The sequence below is a fragment of the Ceratotherium simum genome, chromosome 2, assembly GCF_057802395.1.
Source record: "Ceratotherium simum simum isolate JZ-2026a chromosome 2, ASM5780239v1, whole genome shotgun sequence".
Classification (NCBI taxonomy): domain Eukaryota; kingdom Metazoa; phylum Chordata; class Mammalia; order Perissodactyla; family Rhinocerotidae; genus Ceratotherium; species Ceratotherium simum.
Window position 1 is genome coordinate 91,402,968 of NC_141901.1, and position 26,346 is coordinate 91,429,313.

At 39.7% G+C, this 26,346-nt stretch overlaps 1 protein-coding gene across 2 annotated transcripts; it reads right to left on the reverse strand.

Annotated features, from left to right (window-relative positions):
- Positions 1-6,816: 6,816 nt before the first annotated feature.
- LOC101395159 (cystathionine gamma-lyase) lies at positions 6,817-26,191 on the reverse strand. 2 transcript variants are annotated; one of them, XM_087449094.1, is made up of 12 exons: positions 25,861-26,186; positions 22,961-23,042; positions 21,316-21,411; positions 19,458-19,567; positions 17,269-17,400; positions 13,655-13,712; positions 13,098-13,175; positions 11,689-11,841; positions 11,172-11,293; positions 9,949-10,001; positions 7,668-7,806; positions 6,817-7,402 (listed from the first exon to the last, which is right to left on the reverse strand). In XM_087449094.1, the coding sequence occupies exons 1-12, from the start codon at positions 26,026-26,028 to the stop codon at positions 7,376-7,378; spliced, it is 1,218 nt and encodes a 405-aa protein (XP_087305220.1). In that variant the 5' UTR covers positions 26,029-26,186; the 3' UTR covers positions 6,817-7,375. The 2 variants fall into 2 exon arrangements, 1 of the variants encoding a protein (XP_087305220.1); XR_015556390.1 differs by lacking the exon at positions 6,817-7,402 and adding an exon at positions 10,995-11,067 and having other exon boundaries at positions 7,715-7,806; positions 25,861-26,191.
- Positions 26,192-26,346: the final 155 nt, after the last annotated feature.

A 26,346-nucleotide genomic window follows, 5' to 3' on the forward strand; every position in this document is an offset into this window, starting at 1 on the left:
GCATAGGTCTAGCTTCTGGGATAACTGGATCCACGTCTCAAAAGTATCACCAAGGCCAGGTTTCTGTCCATGTCTCAGAGACGCCTTCTCCAGGGGGTTTCATTCTCAGATAGGTGTCCCCTCGTGGTGGTGAGATGGCTGCAGCAGCTCCACATTACATGCTTTCAGGCTCAAGTCACACGGGAATGAGAATGTACCTTTTCTAGTAATTCCCATAATAGTTCTGAGATTCATTCTGAGTGTTCTGGGTTAGGTCAGGTGTTCACCTGGAACCAGCACTATGGCCAAGAGACCAGATAAGTGGATTGGTTTAGGTTAATCTGTGCTCACTGCTAGAGCTCCCCACTAAACCAGTAATCAATCATGGGGACAGGGTACATGCCCCTGAAGGAGGGTAAACAGATGCCAGGCAGTCAAAACAAGAGAGGACCACTCTCACCGCTTAACAAAATCACTGTTCACAATTTTGGTTATCTTGCCTTTTACAAAGGCCATTTGATTTTTGAGAATCAAAAACACAAGACGATACCTGGCATTAAATATTTTTTCAATGTTCCATGCTAAAAACTCATCCAACATGAAAAATTTATAACAGTGAATTTCTTTTCTTGGCTCCTTTAAAACAAGAACAATTTCAAACCTTTCCACCATATTACAATGATCATTATTGCTATTCAGTGATGATTAAACTTTAAAGCTTGCTTTATATTTTCAAAACACTCTGTTATCATTGTATTAGCTACCACATACGGCCAGCCAGATCCTCTGGCATTTCTTCCTCCAATATTCAATTAAAAAAGACCAAAAGATAAAATAAAAAAATCCTCACACAGTTGGTTGAAGCAGCTTGTGGCTGAGATAACTCAAAAACCACCTCCCCTCCTCCCTCCTACCAGGATAACCAGTCTGTTACTTAGTAACAACAGCAGAGTATTCTAAATCTAAAAACACAAGAGGCGTTGGATGGAGACTTTTTATTTGCCATGATTGCAATATTCAAAACACTGTCCCTATAATTTAGAGAAAGAACTCAAAGGCATACACACAGAAATTTTACACTGGTTATGACTGAGCCTAAGGGACAGCTAACAATGACTCAACACCTACTGCACACATGCTTTACATGCATTATGTCTCTGAATCCTCATAACAACTCCAGGAAGCAAACATTATTATTACTCCCATTTTACTTAGGAGGAAAGATATTGAAGCACACAGCATTGAAATAAGTTGCTCAAAACAAGCTCAAATAGCTGGTAATCACCTGAGCTGGGTTTTGAACTCAGAAAATCTGATTTCTGAGCCAGTTCTGATGGCCTAGTGGTTGAAGTTCGGCGCTCTCACCACTTCAGTGGCCCAGGTTCGCTTGCCAGCCACATAACCACACCACCCATCTGTCAGTTGCCATGCTGTGGTGGCGGGTCACATAGAAGAATTAGAAGGACTTACAACTAGGATACATAACCATGCACTGGGGCTTTGGGGAAGGAAAAAAAAAAGAAAAGAAAATCTGATTTCCACTTTTCCATAATGGAAGCCTATTCTTTTTTTTTTTTTTTTTAAGATTTTATTTATTCATTTTTTTCCCCCCAAAGCCCCAGTAGATAGTTGCATGTCATAGGTTCACATCCTTCTAGTTGCTGTACGTGGGACTCGTCCTCGCGTTGGACGGAGAAGTGGTGCCTCAGGGCGCGCCCGGGATCCGAACCCGGGCCGCCCGCATCAGAGCGCGCGTACTTAACCGCCAAGCCACGGAGCCGGCCCAGCCTATTCTTTTTAAAAAGAAAATCTTTTCCTCTAACTCCCTAAATTCTTTAGAACAAAATCACTTTTGCAAAAAAAAAAAATGTTACGGAAGGAAGGAAAGAAAGGAGCAATTTCATTATAGTCTAATAATCACATTAGAGCCACAATTTTTTTTAGACTAGCTTGGAGTTTGTTAGATATCAACGGACGAGACATGATTTATTACTTGCAGTGGATGCTATAGTCCATATCGAATCCCCTTTACCAGACCAGGCACCCGTCCACTCTTCTCCAGAAAATTCCTCTCAGCTGGCTGGAGCCACTTCACCAGGGAGGTTACCCAAACCCTCTCCCCACCACCTCCCTCTCTGCCCCTCCCCAGCTGCAGTCCATAACTAGTGATTGAATAATACAGGACTATAAAAGCCCAGTCCCCTGGTCCCCAACGCTGCAGGGCATCTGTTTCAGAGACCACTCCTTAAGGAGCAGGCCAAGGCTAGGCTTTGCTGGACCCTTCTTCAAAATAGAATAAGCTGGGCCGGCCCCGTGGCTTAGCGGTTGGGTGCTCGCGCTCCGCTGCTGGCGGCCCGGGTTCGGATCCCGGGCGAGCACCGACGCACCGCTTCTCCGGCCATGCTGAGGCCGCATCCCACATACAGCAACTAGAATGGATGTGCAACTACGACATACAACTATCTACTGGGGCTTTGGGGGAAAAATAAATAAATAAAATCTTTAAAAAAAAAAAAATAGAATAAGCTACATAAATAAAATATACGTCCGTCTTAGACAGTCACCATCCTATTCCCTTTCCCACCTAGAAACTAGGGCTTTGATTATCATGCCTTAATCACATAATAACAACTCCTACAATTTTAAGAGACCGGCTTGCTGATCTGTTTAAGAGTTCTCTATGCTGGACTGAGAATGGTGCACTGGAACAATGAAACGAGATCAGAAGACCACAGTTCTAGCCCTGGTTCTGCCAGTTATTTTTATTAACTGTTTGATATGGAGTGGTCACGTAACCGCTCAGAATCTTCCTTGCCTTCTGTACAGAAGGTGGATTATACTTTTACCTTCTAATTCAATAGGTAGGTATGAGAACAACTGAGCTAGTAAATGAAAAACAGAAATGAAAAATCAGGCCTGGTCTTTTTTCTAATTGAAGAAACTGAGATATAAGTATTGTAAAAATAGTAATGAACTCAGAAGTCTCCAATCCCCAGTGCTATGCTGTGTGTTTTGTCAGATCATGCTACTCGAAAGAGCAGGAAAGTTTGCAGTATCTGACAGTTCTCACTGGAACGAATTTCAATAGACTTTGTGAGCAATGTCAACATCGAATCAAATGTGGTTATTAAAAAAAATATATAGCAACCCTTTCTTCCACTGGTCTTCAATTTCTATTCCAAAAGCAATTACCTTTTTTATTGCACTTATGTTTTTCTAAGTTTGCGGTTGTATTATGAAGCAAATGTCAAGCAAATTTTGTTGTGGAGATGGAAATTCTTTTTCCTTTTTTTTTTTTATTACTTACTTGCCTTTGGATAATTCCTAAAAGAAGTTTCCTTACTTTGAATAATACTTGTGTTACTTTTGGTTTTTCTTTCTTTTGATAGTGGCCTTCTAAGAGAGGTTTCTTATGAAGCGTTTGTATTCCCTTTTGTGTTTTTCTAAAGTGCATTATAAGCTTTATTTCCTTTTCCCTGAAATTTTCTTCAGGTCCACTGGAGTAACTAAGTGATTATATTATTTTCACTTTACAAAAATACAGGGTATCAGATTTCCATCTTTATGTAAAATAAATTTGTAGTTCCCGACCGTTTCCTGGCTTCTCTGTGGAATTCAGCTCATTTAAAGCTCATCTGTTGTTAAAAAGGATGTCTTAATTTTTTTGTTTAATTCCAGATTTCATTGTTACTTTTTTATTTACCCCTCACATCTCAGAGCTAGTAGTTTTGGCAAAAAAATTCCAAAATAACGGACCATCTTATCCACCTTACCTATACTAGAATTCACAGAAAAACTAACAGAAAACGTCCAAAGACGCTGAGTGAAAGAGTAAGTCCCATTTCTTTTATCACGTCAACTGAAAGTAGCTGGAAGGAGCTATGAATAAGCTCTCAGGTACAAACACATGAGTCAACTGAGTCACAAGCAAAAGAAATCAGCTTGTCATACTTTACCAACTCCATAATAAGGTTTTCTCTTAAATGTCAACTAGCTGAATACAACACGATGCTGTGTGTCTACTGAAGGTAGTGCCCGCTGGCTGTGGTGGGAGGTGTTCATTTCACTCTTAGAATGTCAGCAGTGAATATAGTAAAAACAAGGGCAGAATGGAATTTTGAAGAATGTGCCCCATAAAACAACTCACTGTGAAAACAGGGTCCTGGAAGCCTGACCTCATCTAAGCTGACCAGAGTGTGGCTGTCCACTTATGTCCCCTCCACAAAGCCAGATGTGCTACAAAGCGGGCAGCGGTGGGTGGTGCAGTGTTTAAACACTGACTCATCCTCTCAGTATGAACTATGGAGAGACAAGCTTGCAGACAACCAGAAGCTGTGGATAAACTTCATAACCCTAATAAATAAAGTGGTGCCTTCTCAGGCAGTAAGAAACAGTGCCTAGAACACGGTTGTGATGGTTAATTTTACGCATCAACTTGGCTAGGCTATGGTGCCCAGCTGTTTGGTCAAATACCAGTCCAGATGTTGCTCAGAAGATATTTTTCAGATGTGATTAGCATGTAAATCAGCAGACTTTGAGTGAAGGAGACCAGTCTCTATAATGTGGGTGGCCCCCATGCAATCAGTTGAAGGCAGAGCAATTCGGCCTCAAGACTGCAACATAGAAACCCTGTCTGAGATTCCAGCTTGTGGGCCTGTCCTGCAGATTTTGGACTCAAGAGTGCAACAACTCGTATGTGAATCTCCAGCCTGCTCCACAGATTTCCGACTTGCCAGGCCCCACAATCATGTGAGCCAATTCTTTAAAATAAACCTCTCTCTCTCCCATTGTCTCTCTCATTGTCTCTCTCCCTTTCTCTCTCTGTATATACATACACACACACACACACACACGCGCACATTTATATCCTTTTGGCTCTGTTTCTCTGGAGAACCCTGACTAATAGAATGGCAGTTACTGACTGCTCACCAGAAGCCCTGAGAGACTGAATATACAAATAGACAATTGATAGACCACATGCAAAAAAGAACTTTGACCTACAATCTGCAGCAACCTCTCCAGAACACCAACCCCCTTATCTACAGTAAACAACCATGAAGCAGGCTGCTTTACGTCAGACTTGCAGGAAACCTGATTGCTATCGCTAGTGACAATCCAGGAAGCTAAACAATAACTTCTGTAACTACCGGCCCTGAAGGGCCAGGACTTGATTAATAACTGACAGCTTCCCTAACTTTCATCACTCCTTTCGACTGAGGACCAACCCTAGAAAGCCAAATACACTCCCCTGACCAATCACATAGGATGCCCAGCTTCTAGTGAGCCACCTCCAGCTTCCCCAGACCAACACGTCCAATCAGGGCACATCTGACACCCTCCTTTTTTCACGCTATAAAGCTTTTCCACTCTGCCTGCCTTTGTTTTTTGGCTTCTTTTTTATTTTTTAACATTTCAGACAGTGATTTAATGAAATCCACTTAAAAGACATCTGACAGTTTTAATGCATTATTTATTTATTTATTTATTTATTATTTTTTTTGTGTGAGGAAGATCAGCCCTGAGCTAACATCTGCGCTAATCCTCCTCTTTTTGCTGAGGAAGACCGGCTCTGAGCTAACATCTATTGCCAATCCTCCTCCTTTTTTTCCCCCAAAGCCCCAGTAGATAGTTGTATGTCATAGTTGCACATCCTTCTAGTTGCTGCATGTGGGACGCAGCCTCAGCATGGCCGGAGAAGTGGTGCGTCGGTGCGCGTCCGGGATCCCAACCCGGGCCGCCAATAGCGGAGCGCGCACACTTAACCGCTAAGCCACGGGGCCGGCCCCCATCTGACAGTTTTAAATACAGAAATATTAGTTTCTCATGCATATCAACAGATATTAAAATTTCTACAATTCCTTATGCTCTGCTTGCCTTTGGGTCTGTGCCAAAACACAAGTGACAGTAGCTGACTTCCTGGCAAGCGCAGAATAAACAGCCTTCACTTTTCCCATTTGGTTGGTCTTTGTTTATTCCCACAGCCCTAAGGTACTCAGATGGCAAGAAATCAGGTCTGCTGGAGAGCACAGTGGGATATGGCCTGCCTCAAAAGGCTGCTGCTGATAGGACAGAATTTCCAGACTCTACACGTATAATTCAGAACGTGGACAATAGATATGCATAAGTATTCTATGTATTCTCCTCCTACCAAGCACTATTATTAGTCAAGTTGAATAATATGCTTTATTTTTTATTTTTTTGGTGAGGAAGATTAGCCCTGAGCTAACATCCATTGCCAATCCTTCTCTTTTTGCTGAGGAAGACTGGCCCTGGGCTAACATCTGTGCCCATCTTCCTCTAATTTATATGGGATGCCGCCACAGCATGACTTGACAAGCGGTTCGTCGATGTGCGCCCGAGATCCGAACCCGGGCCACCAGAAGCGGAGCATGCGCACTTAACCGCTAAGCCATGGGGCCAGCCCCCCAATATTCTCTTTTTAACTGAAACAAATGGTAATAGAAAACAAATGACTGAAAGCCTTTAGTACAAAAACAATTTTAAAAATCTAATTATTTGACTTATGCCTTACTGACAACAGTTTGCTGACTATACACTTAACTATAAAAGATTCTAAATATTTCTTCCCTTAGCCTCAACAAATTTATTATTTCAGATAAAAATATAAAAAGTAATATTTCTGTCTATAAAAGTTGCTTCTGACCTGCTACATATAGAATTTACAACTAATCTGCAAACACTAAGATTTGGGCATGATAGCGATACAACTGAATTTATAAAAATTAACATAAGTGGCTGAGACCTTTGAGAGCTGACAATTAAAAGGGACCAGGAATACAAGTTAATGCCACATAATATAGGAATATCACAATGGGATGCATTTGATAATTAGATTTATTGTTTTAAAAAAATAGTAAGTATAACCTTAAATCAGCAGAATGTCACAGCAGACGTTTTGGCTAAATGAAGAATTTGATTTTTGGCTTATGCTAATTAAGTGTAAACCATTACTTTAAGTGCTGTTTTCAACAATATGCAAAAATCACACTTGATTTGAGAACATCCATTTAATAATGTAAATCTTCAGAAAAGATCAAAAATGAATTGCCATTGTATTGTAAATATGATCAATATAAATCTTAAGCTATGAAAAAAAGAACATGATCCCCAAACACAGCACAAATCTCACCTCCTTCAGAGGTAAATGTACACCAAAAGCAATAAAAGATAATAAAACAATTGATGTGCTGGCAATAAGGGAAACAGGGACCTGTTTCTAACAGGGATGCTCCCTGGAAGGTTACAGTCGTGGAAGGTAATGAGGTGCCTTAACATTTTCACTTGAAAATTCTGCAAAGGTTCCTTAACGGTCCATCCAATTATTCAGAAGATCTGATCTTCTCAGGAAGCAGCTTCTAACAGCAGGTCTGGGATGCTAGTTGTGACTTGCATTTGGAGGGTGCTGTATTAACAATGCACAAGAAAAATATGTTATTAAACCTGCAGGCAAACACTTCACCTCCTCCAAGGACTCTCTTCGGAATACTGCCATCCTTTAAATCTGCACTTCAACTGAGTTCTCTGCACATTTATACACCCTGTCTATTGTAGGAAGCGGAGAGAAAACCTTCAGAGTTCACAGTGAGGCCACTCTATGAATAACGTGACCCACACCCCAAGATTAAGCAGAAATATCTGCGCGCACACACTAAAATAACAAAACTTACCGCTGCCTTCAAAGCTTGATCTAGATCTTCCAGTAGGTCTTTTTTATCCTCTAACCCCACAGATAGTCGAATCAGTGTGTCACTAATTCCCAGGACATCTCTGTCACTCTTAGGCACTGATGAATGGGTCATGATTGCCCTGGAAGAAAGAGTGAGCAAATTTTTGATCACTATATTGTATCAGGTATGTTTTTAGGTATATTTTTAGGAGGTATATTTTTATCTCATAAATTGGTATCATCTTCAATTTTTTCAAATCTAAATGTCAAATTCTTCATACATCCATACTTTCTCACAGGCAAAAAAAAATAAGGAATTAAGAAAATTTTCTTTTCTAGTCATGATCTTAAGTAGAAACCCACATCTTGTATCATTTTTATGCCATCAGTAAGATCCAGTCAATGCAGACACTGAAGGTGCCAGTCAAGCACTGGCGTGCAGGAGGGAAAGACACAGCCTCCCGGGTGTGGATTCTAACACCTGCCTGAATGAGGACTTGGCCACAAGTCATGCACCCCAAGACCAACCAGCTCTGGATCAGTGGATTAATCCAGAACTGGACCTTCTCAGGCAGATCAGGGAAAGACAACCCAGGATCACTAGTAGCCACCAGTGAGCGGCAGGAATTCCGGCACATCACCCATGACAGAGAGCCTCCAGGGATTTTCAAAACCATCTAGCAACTCATCGTCATCATCGACACGTGGAAAGGCAAAGCGCCTACCGCGGTCAGGCACTATAGTAATAACCGGGAGACCAGGAGGAATGAGAGCTTTCCTTTACCCTAGACAACACGGCAGGAGCTAAAGACTGTGACAACTCACAAACCAGAACAGTCTTCGGCAAAGGCCCCGCAAGTGCGGACGGCAGGGAAGGCCAGCGATCCGAGGAGGGAGAAACCGTGGTGAGGCAGCACGGAGGAGGCGCTTCAGGCTCACTGAGCCCTGGTGCGCACACGGCCACCAACGCATCCCTTCCTGCACCCGACCCGCAGATCAACGCCCAAGCAGCTCCTCCCCTCTCACCTCAGACCCGTGGAAAGAAAATCTCAGTCGTGGTCAAAGTAAACGCATACCTTCCTTTATCACTCTAAGGACGTTTCACACGCAAACACCCTCCTTAAAATGTTCTGCCTTTTCAGGCTCTTAATTCCTTACGAGAGAGGGCACACGTAGAAATAAGAACTTAGGCCTCTGAGACCAACAGACTTCGGTGTGAATCACAGCCCCTACACACCCTGGCTGTGTGGGCTCGTGAAAGTTCCCTGTACTCACAGTGATTTCCGTATCTGAAATAATAATAGCTATCACTTCTTGTGTGCTTACCATGAGGCGGGCACTCTACTAGGTCATGTGTGTGCATTAATTCATTCTTTTAATGGATCAAAATTGGATAGAACACCTATCTCAAAAGTGTGCCACAGTCATTAATGGAAGGAACATATATAAACCACTTACAAGTACCTGGAATGTAGTAAACGCCTAATAAAAACAATAATTCGTAATAGTAGTTAACATTTACTGGGCACTTAGTATGCATCGAGGCGTCAGCTTAGGGATTTTTCCCCCGTGTTCTCACAACAACCCTAAGGGCTGGGTTCAGTGTTATCCACATTTACAACTGAGGAAACTGAGACTGAGAGGATGATAACTTCCCTAAGGGCACTGAGTTAGCGCGCATCATGTCGTCAGGCTGGGAGAACAGCCCCGCGCAGGCTGGATCTGCTTCCCGCCCCTCTTATTGCAATGCTGCAGCAGTTGCAGCCGAGTTGGGAGACACAGAAGGAGGTGATAGATCAGACAAGCCCTGACCTAAACTCACTCGTCCACTGGCATCGGGGTTACGGCCTAGCTGGAGTGTCTCAGGGCCAAGCAACTTTAAACCAAATCCCTATATATATCAGGGAGGGCTATTTTCAAGAGAGCCTTAAAGTACTAGACATTTCATTACTATGAAAAATAAACCAATTTCACATGCGGAGTGTGCCCTCTTGTACACCCAGACTTCCCAGCAGGCATCTTCTGGAAGGACTAACAAAAACCCATACGTATCTTAATTACTTGAATCATTATTTGGGCATCATATACCTGTTAATTTTGTGAAATTGACCAGATTTTATCAGGGTCTCCATTCTACAGAATCCATTCTGATTAGATAGTGCCATGCTGCTTTTGTTGTTCAGTATCTTGAATTATCCCTGACTTTACCATACTCCTTTTCCCAAACAATCATTAAATCTGACATCAAAGTTAAAATACTGAGAAAACAGAAATATACTCACGGAAGCTCAGCAAGACTTTCGAATCCTCCCAAGCTCTCAGCCAGGGTAAACAACTGTGGCAAAGAAAACACTAATTTAGATCTTCCACTAAAATAAAAATACAAAAGTCTAAAAATAAATGTTTTTTAAAAATGGCCCTGAGACAGAGGATGAGAAATGGTGGTGATTATGAATAAACTGGAAATTGGGCAAGAAACTCAGAGAAAAAATGAGCATAAAATCTATAACAATGATTTCACAAGGCAGACATATTATGTGTAAACTTTTAAAACATTAAACGTTGATCGAGGTGACTCTCCTATACCTTCCTAATTTGGCCCTGTACTTAAGTAATACTTAACATGAGCTCTAAAACCTCAGAATTATTACCTTTGAGACCTAGCTCCATGGTTACCTTTTAAATAAAAATCTCTAAATGTCTCCCAAGATATATACTTACTTATTAATATGTAATACTGATTAACTTAATACATCTATTTAACACCCTCCTGGGTAGAAGAAAAAAAACCTCAGCTTTTATATTTAGTGTTATAGTGTCATAGACTTTTACAAATATTTTAAAAGTTACTCTCATAACTGTATTAAATTAAATATACACTACGATCTTTCTGATGTTAGACATGTACAAATTTTAGACACCAGGAGGGCTTTGACTAATGTGGCAGCATCCTATTCATTAGACCCGTAGTATTGAAAGCGCAGGGTCCACTGCATGAGCTCAGTGTAAGCCCAGGACACGCAGTTAGACAGGCCTCCCTCCCAGGGCCCCGAGAGCCTCCTGTCACTGTGAAAATTAGGCAAAGGCCTCCCTTCCCTCACCCCAGGAAGATGCAGCCTGGGAGGCCCAAGGTTTGGAAAGCCATTCCTAGGCTGGATTTCAGAACAGCCTCGTGCAGTGCACTAACCACACGCTACTTTGAGGTCTCACATACATTTCCTTTGAAAAAGTGGTTCACTTTTAAATGAATTTGAAAATCAATGCATTAGGACATTCTGTTTCTCTCAGATTGCTTGAAGTGTCTGGAGAGTTGAATAAATAAACCTACTCAGATGTCTGCTACTGCACCAAAGTCACTTTCCAACCCAACAATTCACGATGAAGAGGTTTGTGGCTGTGACCTGCAGGTACAGAAACATGAACCTGAGCTGATGGATCTGAGAGATAGTGAACTGCTGTGAGAAGGTCTCATCTCTGCAATGTAAAAACCTAACTGAAGGTTTACCTTTAGGTTCTTGAGGAAAGTCTCGGCGTGCTGCAGAGCGCCCTTAATATAAAAGGTGACCATCCCTGGGCAACCTGTACACTGACGCTTTGCCAACTCGTGCTGCGGATGAGAGGGCAGCCCTGGAATCATAAGGCATAATAAAAGTCTTACTTTAGAGTCAAACTGTAATTTCAGAATTAAAAAAAATCACCATCTGCTTAAGTAAATTGCAAATAATCCTAATAGTGGGCTTTATGGCATGTTCACATCAGACTACTTGCTCTGGACCCCGTCTCTATCTCTCTAGCTTCTTTTTCACCAATCTTTTGTACCTTCTCCATGCTCTAGACACACCATCTTTCTTTACATCAGCAGTATCACACTCTTTTTTTTTATCTCAGGACCTTTGCACATGCTATCCCTTTAACCTGGAACATTCTCCCCGCTCACAAATTAACGTTACATAAACAGGATGTCTAGGATAACCCTTAAATCCTTGTGTAAGCATACATGCTTAGCAACCAGATGAACATACCAGGATAAATAACCTTTTCTACCCGAGGATTAGACTCCAGAAACTGAGCAACTGCCATTCCATTTTCAAAATGCTTCTCCATTCGGACTTGTAGAGTCTTCAGACCGCGATTGCAGAGGTAACAGTCAAGAGGAGACGGAACTGCTCCAAGAGCTATAAAATGAACAATCCTGGGTTAGTTTGAAAGTGGGAAGGAACCCAGAAAATTCTCTCACCCCTCTTATTCATTATAGTGACTCTGAGAAGCTAGCTACTAAGCCCAATGTTTTGAGTCTTAGGGGGAAAAATTAATACAAGTCAGAAGCATGAAAATGAAGCATTAAATATGCTTAGAGAAACGAGCTTTAAAATGAGAGGGGAAATAAATGTCCCAAAAACTAAGTATAAACACAGTGATATAAACGTTTTGAATATCAGCATAAATAGTCTTTTCCATGATTTTAATGAAATGACACACTGCACATGGTTTAACCTTGTATTTCTTTGAAAAAGTATTACATGTAGAGAAAAACAGCAGTTCAGCTCCTATTATTCCTGAATGTTCTGCTAACATTCTATTTGGCTTTTGTCTAAAGCAGCCTATGACTTCACATGCCTCCAGGACTCGCACTTCACTCCCACTTCTTATAAATGAAGGAATTTATCAAGCAATAAGTTTTGGTTTCCCTCCTCAGGGTCCCCTTTGGTTACTTTAATACTTATTTCCTAGAAAGGCATTATTTTTAAGCAGCTTAAAACACCAGACACTTATTATCTTCCCACGGGTCAGGGGTCCCAGCACAGCGGGGCTGGGTGCTCTCTCTGGTATTACAAGGCTGCAGTCACGGTGTTGACTGGGCTGTGTTCTATAAGGGCATTTTTATTCCTAATTATGTCTGCATCTTATCTGTCAAATCGCAATGGTTAAACCAAGTCTCTTTAAACAAGCCCTTATCCATACTTGAGATAACTGAACAATGTAAACGGGAAATGGTGTTCAGACATCTGATGAGAAATATTTTTATGTCTTAAGAGCTATTTAAAATTAACCACATTCCAGATATAAAAGGTATAGTACAAGAAAGCCACCATTCCAAACGATTTTTTAAAAAAAGAAAAAGAAATCCATTAAGTCTTAAAAGTAAAAATTCACGTGGGCTTTACCAAATCATGATCAAAATTATCACGGATTTGAAAAATAACAAAATTTGTCTCAAATCACGTCATTAAGCCCTCTTAGGCTATAACTATATTTTTATAACCCAATTTTTCTACTTTCCTCTAAAAATCAAAACTTTCCCCTCTATTTCTCATTTCTTCCTAAATTAGTAGAATGCTATCACTTCGCAACATTCAGACTAAATACAAACATCGAATGAATATGGTCACTCTGAGAGCATAAGGGGAAATCTGAACTATTTAATACTTACAGTTTTGCAAGAAACGGAGCCTACTATGGAGGCTTTCAGAATCAAGAGACACTAAGCCCATTACAACATCACTGTGGCCTAAAACAAAATGAAAATCTTTAATTTTAAAAACAATGTTTGTTTGTTGTTCATTTTATAATTTCTAACATGTGACTTGCACTAGAAAAAAAAATCTCTGGGAAAAAGCCCTACAGAGTAAGTTTAAATAAACTTTATTCAATTTGACAGTAGCAAAAGCTATACCTAAAACAATGTAAAAAAAGCTATATCTAAAAATCATGTAAAAATTAAATATTTCTTTTTAAGCTGTCAGCAGGATAAAAGTATAACCTTTTATAGTAAATTTTAATCTTCTGCTCATAAATCATGAGCATAGTTTTGTCTGCTATAAATGAAATCCTATATTCAATCAAAGTATATATATTTTTTTACTTTCTATATGAGTCAAAGAGAAAACCTGAATAACAGTAGAAGAAAAGGGATCCCAGTGTCAAGCCCCGTGCTATTTCATCCATGTGTGGAAAAGAACATCCAAGCGTAGACTGTGCGTGTCTTACCGTTCATATACTTTGTTGCTGAATACATACAAATATCAGCCCCCAGAGCCAAAGGCCGCTGAAAGGAACAAGAGGTTTCTATTTTAATGGGAAATCATTTGCAAATATGCTTCATGACTTGTCTATTTGCTATTGTAAATTCCATTCCCATTCTAACTTTTCAAAAATACATACAGCTTGAAATTTTCCCGAATCTGAGATATTATCTTTCCCTTTTCTTCCTCCAACCAAACAAAAATACAAAATATTGAGCCCAGTATTCAATTCAAAGGAACAGATTTTCTGGAAACAGCAGATAAACTCGAGTCAACAGGTCTCCTGATCTGTTTCTTTAGAGCAATTGCTGATTGGCCCCTAAATTTATTATCCACAGCAGAGATGTTGGCGTTTTTATGACTCAGTAAACACATAAAATACTTGAGGTCAAGCTTCAGCCACTATTATGGCAAGTAAGTATACAACTGATCTGCTTAGATTTTTAATCATTCAAACCTTACCATGTGCGCTGTGATTACTCACTTGGTTTGCCATGATTTTCACTCTTAGTTACTCTTTCGTTATACTAGTTTTGCCAAGTGGAAAGTCACTTATAAAGAAATTTGTTTGGATTGTTTTCCCACATCCAATTTTCCTGCAAATTAATCCTTTAATCTTAAATATCTTTGTTCATAAGGAGAGTCAAAGTTATAATCAACTTATTCACTAAACAATATTTTATCAACAACTTGCCACTTACATTTTCTTTACAAAAAAGTGTGTGTGTGTGCTGACCTCACTAGTTGTTTAATCTTTGGAACATGTTAGAGTAGGGGGCTATGGGACTTTTTCATTTGGAGTGTTCCAAAAATAGGATTGTTTTTTTGTGTGTGTGAGGAAGATCCGCCCTGAGCTAACATCCATGCTAATCCTCCTCTTTTTACTGAGGAAGACTGGCCCTGGGCTAACATCTGTGCCAAACTTCCTCCACTTTACGTGGGACACCGCCACAGCATGGCTTGACAAGCGGTGCCTGGGTGCGCGCCCGGGATCCAAACCCAGGCCGTCAGCAGCGGAGAGCGTGCACTTAACCACTACACCACGGGGCTGGCCCCACAAAATAGGATGTTTTAAGTAATGTGTTGCTCAAAGCTCTCTCTATGTATGTGTTTGCTCATCTCCAAAGTGATGGATCAAACTAGATGATGTCTAAGGTCTCTCCTGGTGTTACCATTTTGTAAACTCTATGGTCAAAAGAAAAGGAAAAATAAAAACCAATAACTAATATCTGTTGATCTCATTATGTGCCAAGAACCATGTTAAATACTTCACGTAACCCAGTGAAGCACTATAGAAATATTCTACCCAACTCAACAAAATCAGTACCTTTATGACTCTGATCGTACAGATGAGTAAAAGGAACTAAGAAAAATACAATAGACCACTCGGATAAAAAACTGGTAGAGCCAGTACTCACACCCAGACTACCTGAATCCAGAGGTTCTACTCTGCAACTCTCTCCCGGTATGTCCATTTTGCCTTTTGTGAGACTTACATAAGATCCAGGAGACAAAAAGTAGGGAAGAAAGAGAATATATCCAGTTTTCATGAGGGTGAAACAACAAGAGGACCTTTTCAGAAGATTTGCTTTGTGGAACGAATGCACGTGGCTGCCTAGAGACAATGTGATTTTGATTGATTCAGCTGGAGTGAATCCAGATTGAAATGAAGCAAATTACAGTCCCCGGCATGAGGAATGTGATGTGGGCTCCAGAAAGGTAGAAAAACCAAACCTATTTTAGCGACGGTAATAGGAGAAAAATGGCCAAGCCTGATGAGTAACCTAGGCAGGCTCAGCCTAAAACAACTCACACAATCTCTGTGGGCATATACAGGACTCACCATGACTCAGCTAGAGCAATCCTAGGCTGTATGAACCTGCCTCCTGTAAGTGCTATATGAGTAAGGAGTTGGGATAAAGAAACCAAGAGTGAAAATCACCTGAGACAAATAGATAATGCCAGGAGATTTTCACTAGGAAACAGACTGCTGTACCTGATACAAGAAGCAGCCAAAGATATGGCATTAGCCAAAGGTAGACGGCCCATGAAGCTATCTGAATGCAGGGTAGCCAGGAAATGTGTTTCAGGAAAGCAAGATAAAACATGATACTGCCTTCTGAATAAAAAGGAGGAAGGTGAAGAATAGGCTTATGCAGACTCCCAGGGCGTCGGCCAGTCACACGGAGGCAGCAGCCTGGGCCAACCTCAGGGACCCAGAGCAGAAGGGGAGGAAATGTAAACAACTGAGCCTGTAAACATCTGCCTAATTGAAGAGCTGGAGAAAATGAGCTGGGGCTTCAGGAACTCTGCAGAACAAAGGTGAACTACAGAAAGTGTAATAAGAGTGACCACAAGGCAGAAGGAAAGAGCGGGAGAGGGTGAGTCCTAATAAGGAAAGGAAACAGAGTTAGGTCACTCAGAGGAAATGAGGGAAAAGACAGACAACAAGTCAGTTATAGAGAGATCCCAAGATGACCCACCAAAAGGAGCAAAACAAAAAGGAAGAAGATCTGGAAAAAAGTAGGAGGAAAAAGGAAAGGAATGGAGGATGAGTGGAGGGTTTGAGAGAGGGGGAGATGTCTGTAGAGGGGCAGGAAGGAAAAGAGACACCAATTTAAAAGGAGCACTATCAGGCCGGCCCCGGGGCTTAGCGGTTAAGTGCGCGCGCTCCGCTACTGGCGGCCCGGGTTCGGATCCCGGGTGTGCACCAACGCCCCACTTCTCCGGCCATGCTGAGGCTGCGTCCCACATACAGCAACTAGAAGGATATGCAACTATGACATACAACTATCTACTGGGGCTTTGGGGGGACAAAAAAGGAGGAGGATTGGCAATAGATGTTAGCTCAGAGCCGGTCTTCCTCAGCAAAAAGAGGAGGATTAGCATGGATGTTAGCTCAGGGCTGATCTTCCTCACAAAAAAATAAATAAATAAATAAATAAATAAATAAAAGGAGCACTATCAATGCTTACAACTGCATGTGCAACATGAAGCAGAAATTCATAATACAAATAAGGCAAAGATACAGAGGGTGAGGCATAGACAATGGGGTCCTGAGGGAAGAGAAACGAGAAAGAAGAAAGAGAAATGGAGAAATAATATGTGTGACATACAGTGAGATGTCATTGAATATAGCTTTTCTTTTCCTTTTATTTGAAAGGTTGGTCAGGTAAAAAATATATACAAGCTTAAGTATATGAGGTGTGACTAGAAAACAACATGACTGACTTGTTACCAGCACATAAACATGGAGGTCGCTACTATGTGGAAGGCCTCAACAGAAACAATCCCATAACAAGGCCAGGTCTTCAGAGTTCACACATCCTAAGAGAACCTAAAAGCTTTAATTAAGACAACATTTAAAACACACAGAGTCCCATACGAGATATTAACCTAGGGTTGAAAACATATTAAATAATGGTAGGGAAGGTCCAATTTTAATTCTCTGTCTAATCAATAATTACGATTAGATGGAATCAGTTTGATAATGATTTTAATGTACACAAGTCCTTCCTTTCCTAATTATAGGTGTCTGTACAGTCTACTAATCACGCCAAAAAAGTTATTTTCATTTACCTGGAAATACGCCGACATAAAAGTGTTATCCACGACCAAAATAATGTCTCCATGTTTATGGACAATATGTGCACAGGCTTCAATGTCAACCATCTTCAAAACAGGGTTTGTGGGGGTTTCAATCCAAACGAGCTAAAACAATTCAATAAATGACAAACGTTTGTAAAAACACACTGTACAAACACACATCCCATATACTGTGACCATCTGGGAGCCTACCCTGGAAGAGCATGGATGATGAAGTTGAAAGGTTAGAATCCGAATTCTAGCGCCTATAAATTTCAGAGAAGTCAGAGCTAAGGAACTTACCCTCTATATTCCTCAAATTCTTCATCTGTACAATCGGGTTGGTAATATTTACCTGATAGAATTATTCTAAGAATCAAATAAGATAAAGTATATACAAGCAGAAAAGTGCTAAAGTTAATTATTGTAATTATTTTCCATAAAAAAGAGGATTATGCCAAAGACATAATTCAGTCTCTGGGAATTTTGTTCTCAAAGATAAATAACAGATCATCTAAGGTTACATCCTAGAATTTTCATTAAAGGGAACTATCCCCATGATGCCAAAAAATCCTTAATATTAACTTAAATAAAGCTGGATGCACTAGAAACTATAAACAAAGTACCCAGGACTTGAAGAAGAGCATAGGTTTTAGAGTGAAGAAGAGACACACAGCAGAACGCCTGGCTACAGCTCACTTAAGAGAAAATACATGTTTATCTATATATTCCAAAACCTAGCACAATTCAAGCACGCAGTGGATGCGTGATAGTTCCTGAAGAGAGGAAGAAAAGAAGAGAGTTCTATCTGTTCAAGAAGGTGCCACTGTATTGAATGACATTATCTACGGCTTTCTTTTTAAAAGGATTAATGGACCTTTTTTTATTACCTACATAAACGGACAAGATATCTGATTTAATACTCTTCCTACTCTGGAGTGTTACTGTAGAAAAGGTAAGATAGTTAAAATAATGCATATTCTACAAGAACTGAAGTATTTAAATAATCTATAAAAATTATTCCTGGGCAAGAATTTATTATTCCCACTGATAATAAAAAAAAAATTAAAATTAAAAAGTGTAAATAAATACAAAGTCATTATTATATATACTTAAAAAATCTACTTCGAATGATGAGGCAGATATTTTGGGGGGAAAATGTATTAATTCAAGTCAGTAAAGAGCCACTACACAAAGTCGTGTTGACAAGAATTAATATACTCACAGTTTGCTGTCCTCCTTTAGAAAGACTCAGACCAGCTATTTTAACAAGCATCTTTTCTCCCAAGCAAGATAAAAAACAAATTCCCTTGAAAACAAACCTTAATCACTCAAAGCTCACCTCATGCTAATCTTCAAAGTAATTATTTGTGTAAGAAAAAGTTTTCATTTTTCAGCATTCACTGTAACATAATCTTGAGCATAATTCAAACCTTTTAATCATTAGCAAAGAGTTGGAAAAAGCCGACTTATGAAAGACACTGGTCCTTCCTTTACCCAGGCAGAATTTAAATGAGGCCTCAAGAATGAATATCGCATATGCCATTCACTCAGGCACAAAATATCTTCCAGCAGCACACAAGCTTCCCAGGATGGAGGCTAAAGATCGTTTGCGGCCCATTCTCTCCTGCTAACTACTATTTTGCTAAAGTATCCCTTAGAACTCTCAAAAAGCCACTATGCTTAGCTTTTGGGGCTTGGCAAAAGTGTCCTTTTCTGTAACCCAATCACTGTCATGACTTCTGTAACCAACACTAACTTGGTAATGCAGTTAAGCATCATGTGCTCTTGCTAACAAACTTTTAACAATTATGTATCAGGCACTGTACTAAGCATTTCATATGCATTATCTCATTTTATTCACATAACCACCTTTCTATAAAACAGAAACTACCCCCATTTTGCAAAAGAAGAAATTGAGACTTTGGTTAACCATTTGCCAAAGATAATACACCAACTATGATACAGAATTAGAATTTGAATCCCACTCCAGAACTCATGTACTTAACCATTATACTATAATACCTAGGAGATAAAACACCTATCTTACTCTTGTTGATGGTTTCCAAGGGCTTCTAATAAAATTTGTTATTCAGATTTAAATTATGTCCTCTAGTAAACAGAAATGATGAAAACAAAACATCACAGGGAAAACAGACAAAACTGAAAACTAATGGAGTTACCTTGGTTTCTGGTGTAATGGCTGCCTCTAGCAACTTGGTTTTGGAACAATCAACAAAAGAAATCTTTAATCCAAATTCAGATGCCACCTGCCTGAAGTACCTGTTTGTACCTGAGGCAGAACAGAAGCAGATAAAATGGAAAGAATATTGTATTAAGAAATGTTCATTCCTTACAGGTATAAACACTTTAAAGATATAAGCAAATGTAAATCACCAATAAAAATACAACTAAAAGCAATTCTACTTTGGTTAAATAGTTTGGCTATCTTGTATAATAAAGTATATAAGGTTTGGATTTTAAACTAAAAGTTAAAGAGTCAAATAAAACACATTTGATCCACACCAAGTGGCATGAAGCAGAAAATGTTTCTCACAATACACAATCTGTACTCTTCAAACATTAAGTGGCATGCTCCCTGAAACATCAATATCTTTTTAAATAATTTCTTCCTAGTACTCAAATCTAAAGTAAATGAACCAATGTCAATGAAATGTTTCAAAATAAATTTTCAATCTGATTATACTTTGGTAATAGAATTGGCTATTCTTCTTTGTACTTTCTCAATCTTTTTGTTCTGTGGTTCTGAAAGCTTTAATAGATAAGTGAGATGATGTAAATCAAACTACTAGAGTTTTATAGTGAAAAAAGATAAATCATTTGAGTTAGAATAATTTCTTTTATCAACACTGTTCTGGATTTGATTTTTACATATACAAATTGAAAGGGAAAATTGCTGTATTGAGAGTCAACCAAAAAAAAAGGAAAAACACTCTATGATCAAAACTATACTAAACTTTTGATGTTATGCAGACTGACCTTAGATAATATAAGATTGCAAAATGATGTAAAGAATTGTTAAAAATCAACAGTAATTTTCAAGATTTTGTAATATATTTGCCATAAGGTTTTTATAAGCATTCTAAAAGTAACTAAAGCTTTAAGATTTTGTAATTTAAATTCAACAAACTATCATAGGGACCTAAGATAAAATACACAGAACTTTGCAAATTTCTGAGGGATAAAACAATTACTAAGAGTGAGTCCCTTCCTTCAAAGAACTTACAGATGTAACCTTTTGTTCAGATAGGAGATAGATAAAATGATAATAATATTCTAGCAGTCACATTTTAATTATTTGGAAGCATTTGGAATATATATGTATATTTACAAAATTTTTTGCTGTTGTTTTGAACACAAAAATAAGTCTTGCTTAAAGGCACGGGTGACTGTCTTCTTCACCTTCCCACTCGCCACTTTAAATAACTAGCATTTAAACCCCTTAGAATGGAAGTCCTTAAATTTGGATCCATAAATAGGCTTCAAGGGACTCTATGGATGGGCCTCAATGGGTGAGACTCCTTGACCCTAAAATTAAAATGATAAACATTGGGTGTCACCTTAAGTACATTTTTTAGGGAAAGGAGTCCATAGCCTTCAACAGATTTTCAAAAGGTCCCCTAAAACCAAAAGGGGTAGGTAGAGTTAAGCTCTTTGAGAGTGACCTGGGTTACAGTTCATCTTCATTGCAGGTAAAATCACAAATTACACTAGAATGCTCTCCCTTTAAACACTGTCTTCTCTAGAGTAAAATATGTTTGAAAGTTGATCAAGTCCTACATCCTCATTCCAGCAGCTTAAGTAAAATTCTTATTAGACAGTCTTTCTTATATGCAGTTCCAGAGCAGGGACACAAAGCGTTCATGCTCCCCCTTTACCAAGTCGGAGCCAGCATGGAGGGTCCACCACACCTTTAAAATTTAATCAATAATCCTGGTTACAGTGCTACTATAATTCAGGACCCACTTCAGTATCTTTAAAATGTCAGCTGACACAACATGAAAGAGAGCGGTCACCCACCTCCATACACATCATCCATACAAATAATGTGGTCCCCTGCTTTTAAGAGATGGGTGATAGTCACAGTGGCTGCTAAACCTGAAGCAAAGGCCAAACCTAAAATAAAAACCAAGTTAGAGTAAGCCAAAAAGCCAGACCTATAGGTTAAAAACACCTACAGTATTTACTTGCATTACTTATGTCCCTCTCTCTGCTGATGGAAGGACAGACGTCCCCCGATTAATACCATTACAAAATCCCCCTTTCTATTTCAAAGACAAAATGTCTTTAAAATAAAAAATATATAATTCTGCTTTGGTTATAACATTTCTCTGAAACACTTCAAGGAAATAATTCTTTACAAAAGTCTGAGATAAAAGGCCAATTGCCAATTAAATTACAATGTAAAAAAATCAAACTCTAAAGAAATTTCAAACTTGGTGAATAGAGATAAGATATATTCTTTCATTAACTATATGAATATGCAATTGAGCAAATAAATATTTTAACAAAATTCAAAATCAGACCTGAGATGTGTCTGATAAATTTAATAAATTTCCTTTTTAATTTGTTATGCAGAATCTCTTTTAAACAAAAGTGATCCTGAATCTCAAATTGAACAAAAATAATAAAAATGACTAATAAAAAAATAACATGCATTGTGCACATTAAACTGTAAAAGAAAATATGCTGACAAAATATCAACATATCACCTTGATGATAAAAACCATCTGTGACTGGCAAAAGGCATAATCCATAATAATTAACTTGAAAAATGTAATTATTATAAAATCTTCTCAGAGAAGTCTAGGCTGGGATTACAGTTCTCTACTAAGCAGATCTGAGGTCCAACAGTGAACTCATATAAAAGGCTACATTTTAAACCCAGTGGAAAACGACCATATTTCCCAGAGCCCACTTGAAAAAGTGTCTGGCATATGAACACTCAGCCTTTACACTTCCTGCAGGAAATAATGTTCCCCATACAGCACTAAATTACGGAAGTTTAGTGTTTAATCTCATCCAAAACAAAACAAAAACCCCCCAAAATCCCAAACAAACGCAGCAATTCACATTAACATTTCTAATTCCTACATTCTTGCAGTGAGAAAACTCATAAGACTCTTATTTTCTAGCCAAGAATCTGCTCTCATTTAGTATCATTTATATAAAATACACAAAGATGATTTAACAGCAATCCAATCCCTTCACGAAGAAAACACAAGATTCACGGAATTAATCCCTAATCTCTGAGAGCACATTATCAAGGGCACCTGGCTATTGCAAACATACACTGGTGCTATTCTTAGGCACAAACTATCAGGTGAATAAACCAGAGTATAAGAAAGCTTATATTCTCATAAGTAGTGTTATAAAACTTAGTTAATTTTTATCTTTTTATACTGACAGGTTTACATGAACACCAAATGGCAAATTATGCCATTTTGCCTCTACTCGTATTTATTTTTACCTAATGATTACACAGATGCATATTCTACCAGCTCTGGGATGTTGGGCAAATAATTCAATGTCTTAGTAAAATAAGACTTTGGAACCAGCTAATCCTTATTTCATTCTAATTCTACATCCTGTGCCTCGATGATTTTCTCTATACATAGAGGAATGCATTCTAGACTTCACAAACCTGGAAATGGAAATCACTTACTGTATTTAGCCCCATCCAGTGTTGCCACTGCTTTTTCCAAGCAATTCCTGGTGGGGTTTCCAGAACGGCTATATTCGAAACCCTGAAGAGAAGAAGTTAGAGTTCATCCTGAGAGATTTATTATCCGAGTCCCAACACAGACATCTCCACAACCATGGGCTCATCCTGCCATCGTGATTTCCTATTATTTACATATGACATGTCTTGCCATTAGACAGAAGCGTGACAGTGTTGTGGCTGTAGTGGTGTGGGGAGGTCTGAAGTCAGCCAAACTGGATTAGAATTCTGTATCTGCCACTGAGCTACATGCCTATAGGTGACTGACAACATTTCCCAGAGTCAATCTCAGTATCTGTAAAGTGGGAATAAAACACAAATATCTAGTTCATAAAATTGTCATGAGGATAAAATGAGATAATGTACCATAAGTTCTCTGCATGGTGCCTGGCACATGCTAACCACTAGACAAATGGTTGTTTTTATTATTGGCTTAATATTATGTTAGACTCGCCTTTACCCATTAATCTAGGGACAGTAGGAAAAAGGAATCACCTGAGCCAACAGAGTCAACCTAATTCCAACCTATATTTTACCCCCTAAGAAACAAGTGATGGGAATTCTGTTTAGCATCCCACAGGAAGCTATGACCAGATCCTGCAAATGCACAGAGTTCAGATCTTGGCTCTACAAAAGCGACTCGAAAAACAGAGAGGAATTCTTGGCAGAGCGGCTCCACAAAATACTTTTTTAAAATTTGCATTATGCGCCTTTTACATGTATGGCAGCACGCTAGCTGTATCCATCCAGTCATTTTATTTAATCCTCACGACCTGCTTTGAGGAAAGTGAAGCTAAATGTCACAGGGCGTGTCAGAGCCCGAATTCAAACCCAGGATTTAAACATGGAATACAAACACTATAATTTTCTCCCCTGCCTCATATAGCACATAACAAACATAACCACTCTTTACACCTTTCTTTCTGATTCAAGAGCTCCCAGTAATAGTGATTTTTTTTTTCTTTTACATTTTGTTGCTTTGTTTGTTTCCTTGTTTCTGAGAAATTGAGTAGACATATTTCATAGGGCTCCAGGATACTCTCATCACTCCTTGCCATCACCTCCTTGATGTGACCTGCAGCTGTCCTCACCAGACACAAAAAAACTGTTTGGATTCATGTGGCTACTGCCACAGAAAAGTACCCCGTGTTTCCACCAATGTTCAGTGTGGAGATCTGACGTTGTGGAGGGAAAAGAAGCCCATTCAGTGACAAATTCCCACCCTCTCGCCCATTCAATAGCTTTCTAAATGGAACTGGAGAATTAGATGCTTCTCATTCAGCTCCTCAAATTCTCTTTAGGGTTCTTAACAGATTTTCTAAAGGTAGTAAGAGGAGTTTGTGGATTTTACCATCCCTGCTCACTCGCTGGAAACATTTAATTATTAATACCATAGCTAACTGGTTAACTTTTGTACTAAGTGCTAAAGCTTGGTCAGCTACACATTCACGAAACCCTATACTACGAACAGACCACACGCTTAGAAGATAGGCTGTGTACATATTCTGATTCCAAAATAGAGTAGCTAAAAGTATCCTAAACCAGCTGTAGAAATGCCCTTAGAACTCTACTTCACAAAGCAATGGGCTAAATCTAGAAGAATTGTTCCCAACTTATATGACATAACACACTAAAGAGGTTTCTGAAGTATAACCAAGGTTTTGGACCTACAAAGTTTAACTAATTTCTTCTGAAACTCAGCAATTTTTAAATACTCCAAAATCCATCAAGTATGCTACCAAAAGGGAAAAAGCTATGTGATTAACAAAGAGGACTCTCTCATAAGCCTTAGAAGTCATTCATCTCTGACTCTGGGTCAATTCCTTTTCTATAAAAAGTGTATAATACCTGTCCTGCCCTCTGACCTGGTTGTTGTCAGGATCAAATGGAAAAAGTGTAAATGTAAACACCGTGAAACACCAAACTACTGAGCAATTGTAATATACCATACAGCTTAACACACATATCAACAATTTATTGATCCCATTTACACCAGACCAACCTGAGGCTTGGACAGGGTAAGTAACTTGCTCAAGATTACCCAGCTCAGAAGAGGTGGTGTCAGAATTCAAACCCTGGGCCTCTAACTACACGATTTTTGCTCTTAATCAGTCAGCCACACTGCTTACATGATGCAATGGGTTAGATTATTGCTAGCATTGTTGGAGTAGAGCACAGCATAGCCTAATGCCTAAGAGTGGGATTCTAGAACAGGGTTGGAATCCCAGCTCCACCACCTACTAGCCACGTAGCCTTAGGCTAGTTACTTAACATCCCCACATCTCAATTTTTCATGAGAAAAATGAGAACCCAGTTCCGACTAGGGCTGTTGTCAGGATTAGCCAAGACAGTACATGTAATACACATGATATAATACATGTAAGCGTGTACTCCATAGTACATACTTAGCACATAGTAAGTTCTCAGTAACTATTAACAAACTGAATACAGTTATCAGGAATGATCTTGATTCTAGGCAAGTTATCAGACCCTTAAATGTTTTTTTAGCTGACTCACTATATCTTTATAACTTTTGCTGCTAAAGGTAATTCAAGGAAATCATGAGATCCTCAGGTTTGAACTGCAAATTTGCTAAAATCACATGAATTTCAGTCCAAAACTATACGGCAAGTTGGACAAACTGTTCCTTCCAGTCCTGCTTATCAAAAGAAGTATGATCACTGTACCATTCAATACAAAGCTTTACTGCATCCTTGCAATCCTTTCGGGGTGCCTTCCTGATATATAATCCATCTTATAAACTACTTGCGTGCCTGTTTCACTTACATGCCATCTCTCTTTCCTCCCCCAACCCTGGACCGCCCCCGACAGACCCAGCTCACCGAGTGCTGGCCGGGAGCCCCTTGCTTGAACGTGGTGGCCAATGAGATGGGGGGCACGACAGCCCGGGAGGTCCACTGCTCCGGCTCCTGGCCCGCACGGATGGCCTGCGTGGCGAAATGCTGGAAGCCAGGTAGGAAACCGGGCGGGGAGGCGTCTTTCTCCTGCATGCTGAGCTGCGAAGAAAGGAGAGAGAAAAAGACCGAGGAAGATAAAACTAGGAAACGGGCGCGTCGGGGTTTGAAAGACACACAACAGAATCAGGAGAAAGGGAGCCACGGGACGCGGCGCACCAGCGGCGAGCGCACACGAGCCGGACCCCGCGACTCGGTGGCTGAGACTTGATCAGCGGGCGGAGGGCTGCGTTCACCGCGGGGCGGGGCCAGCGCCACCCAATGAGCGAAGGCCCCGACGCGGCCCCCGCTCCTCATTGGCCGGCGGCGGAGGCGTTGCCGGGAGCGCCCCGGGGACCGCCTTCCCGGTGCCGA

Bases quoted from the DNA above. Each gene is read 5' to 3' on its own strand.
- LOC101395159 (XM_087449094.1), bottom strand. From the start codon at position 26,028: ATGCAGGAGAAAGACGCCTCCCCGCCCGGTTTCCTACCTGGCTTCCAG. The intron at 13,713-17,268 runs GTAAATGAAAAT...TGTTCCTTTCAG, and splicing joins TTATGTCGGCGTATTTCCAG to CGGCCTTTGGCTCTGGGGGC. The intron at 13,176-13,654 runs GTAAGACACGCA...ATTTTGTTTTAG, and splicing joins AGCAACAAAGTATATGAACG to GCCACAGTGATGTTGTAATG.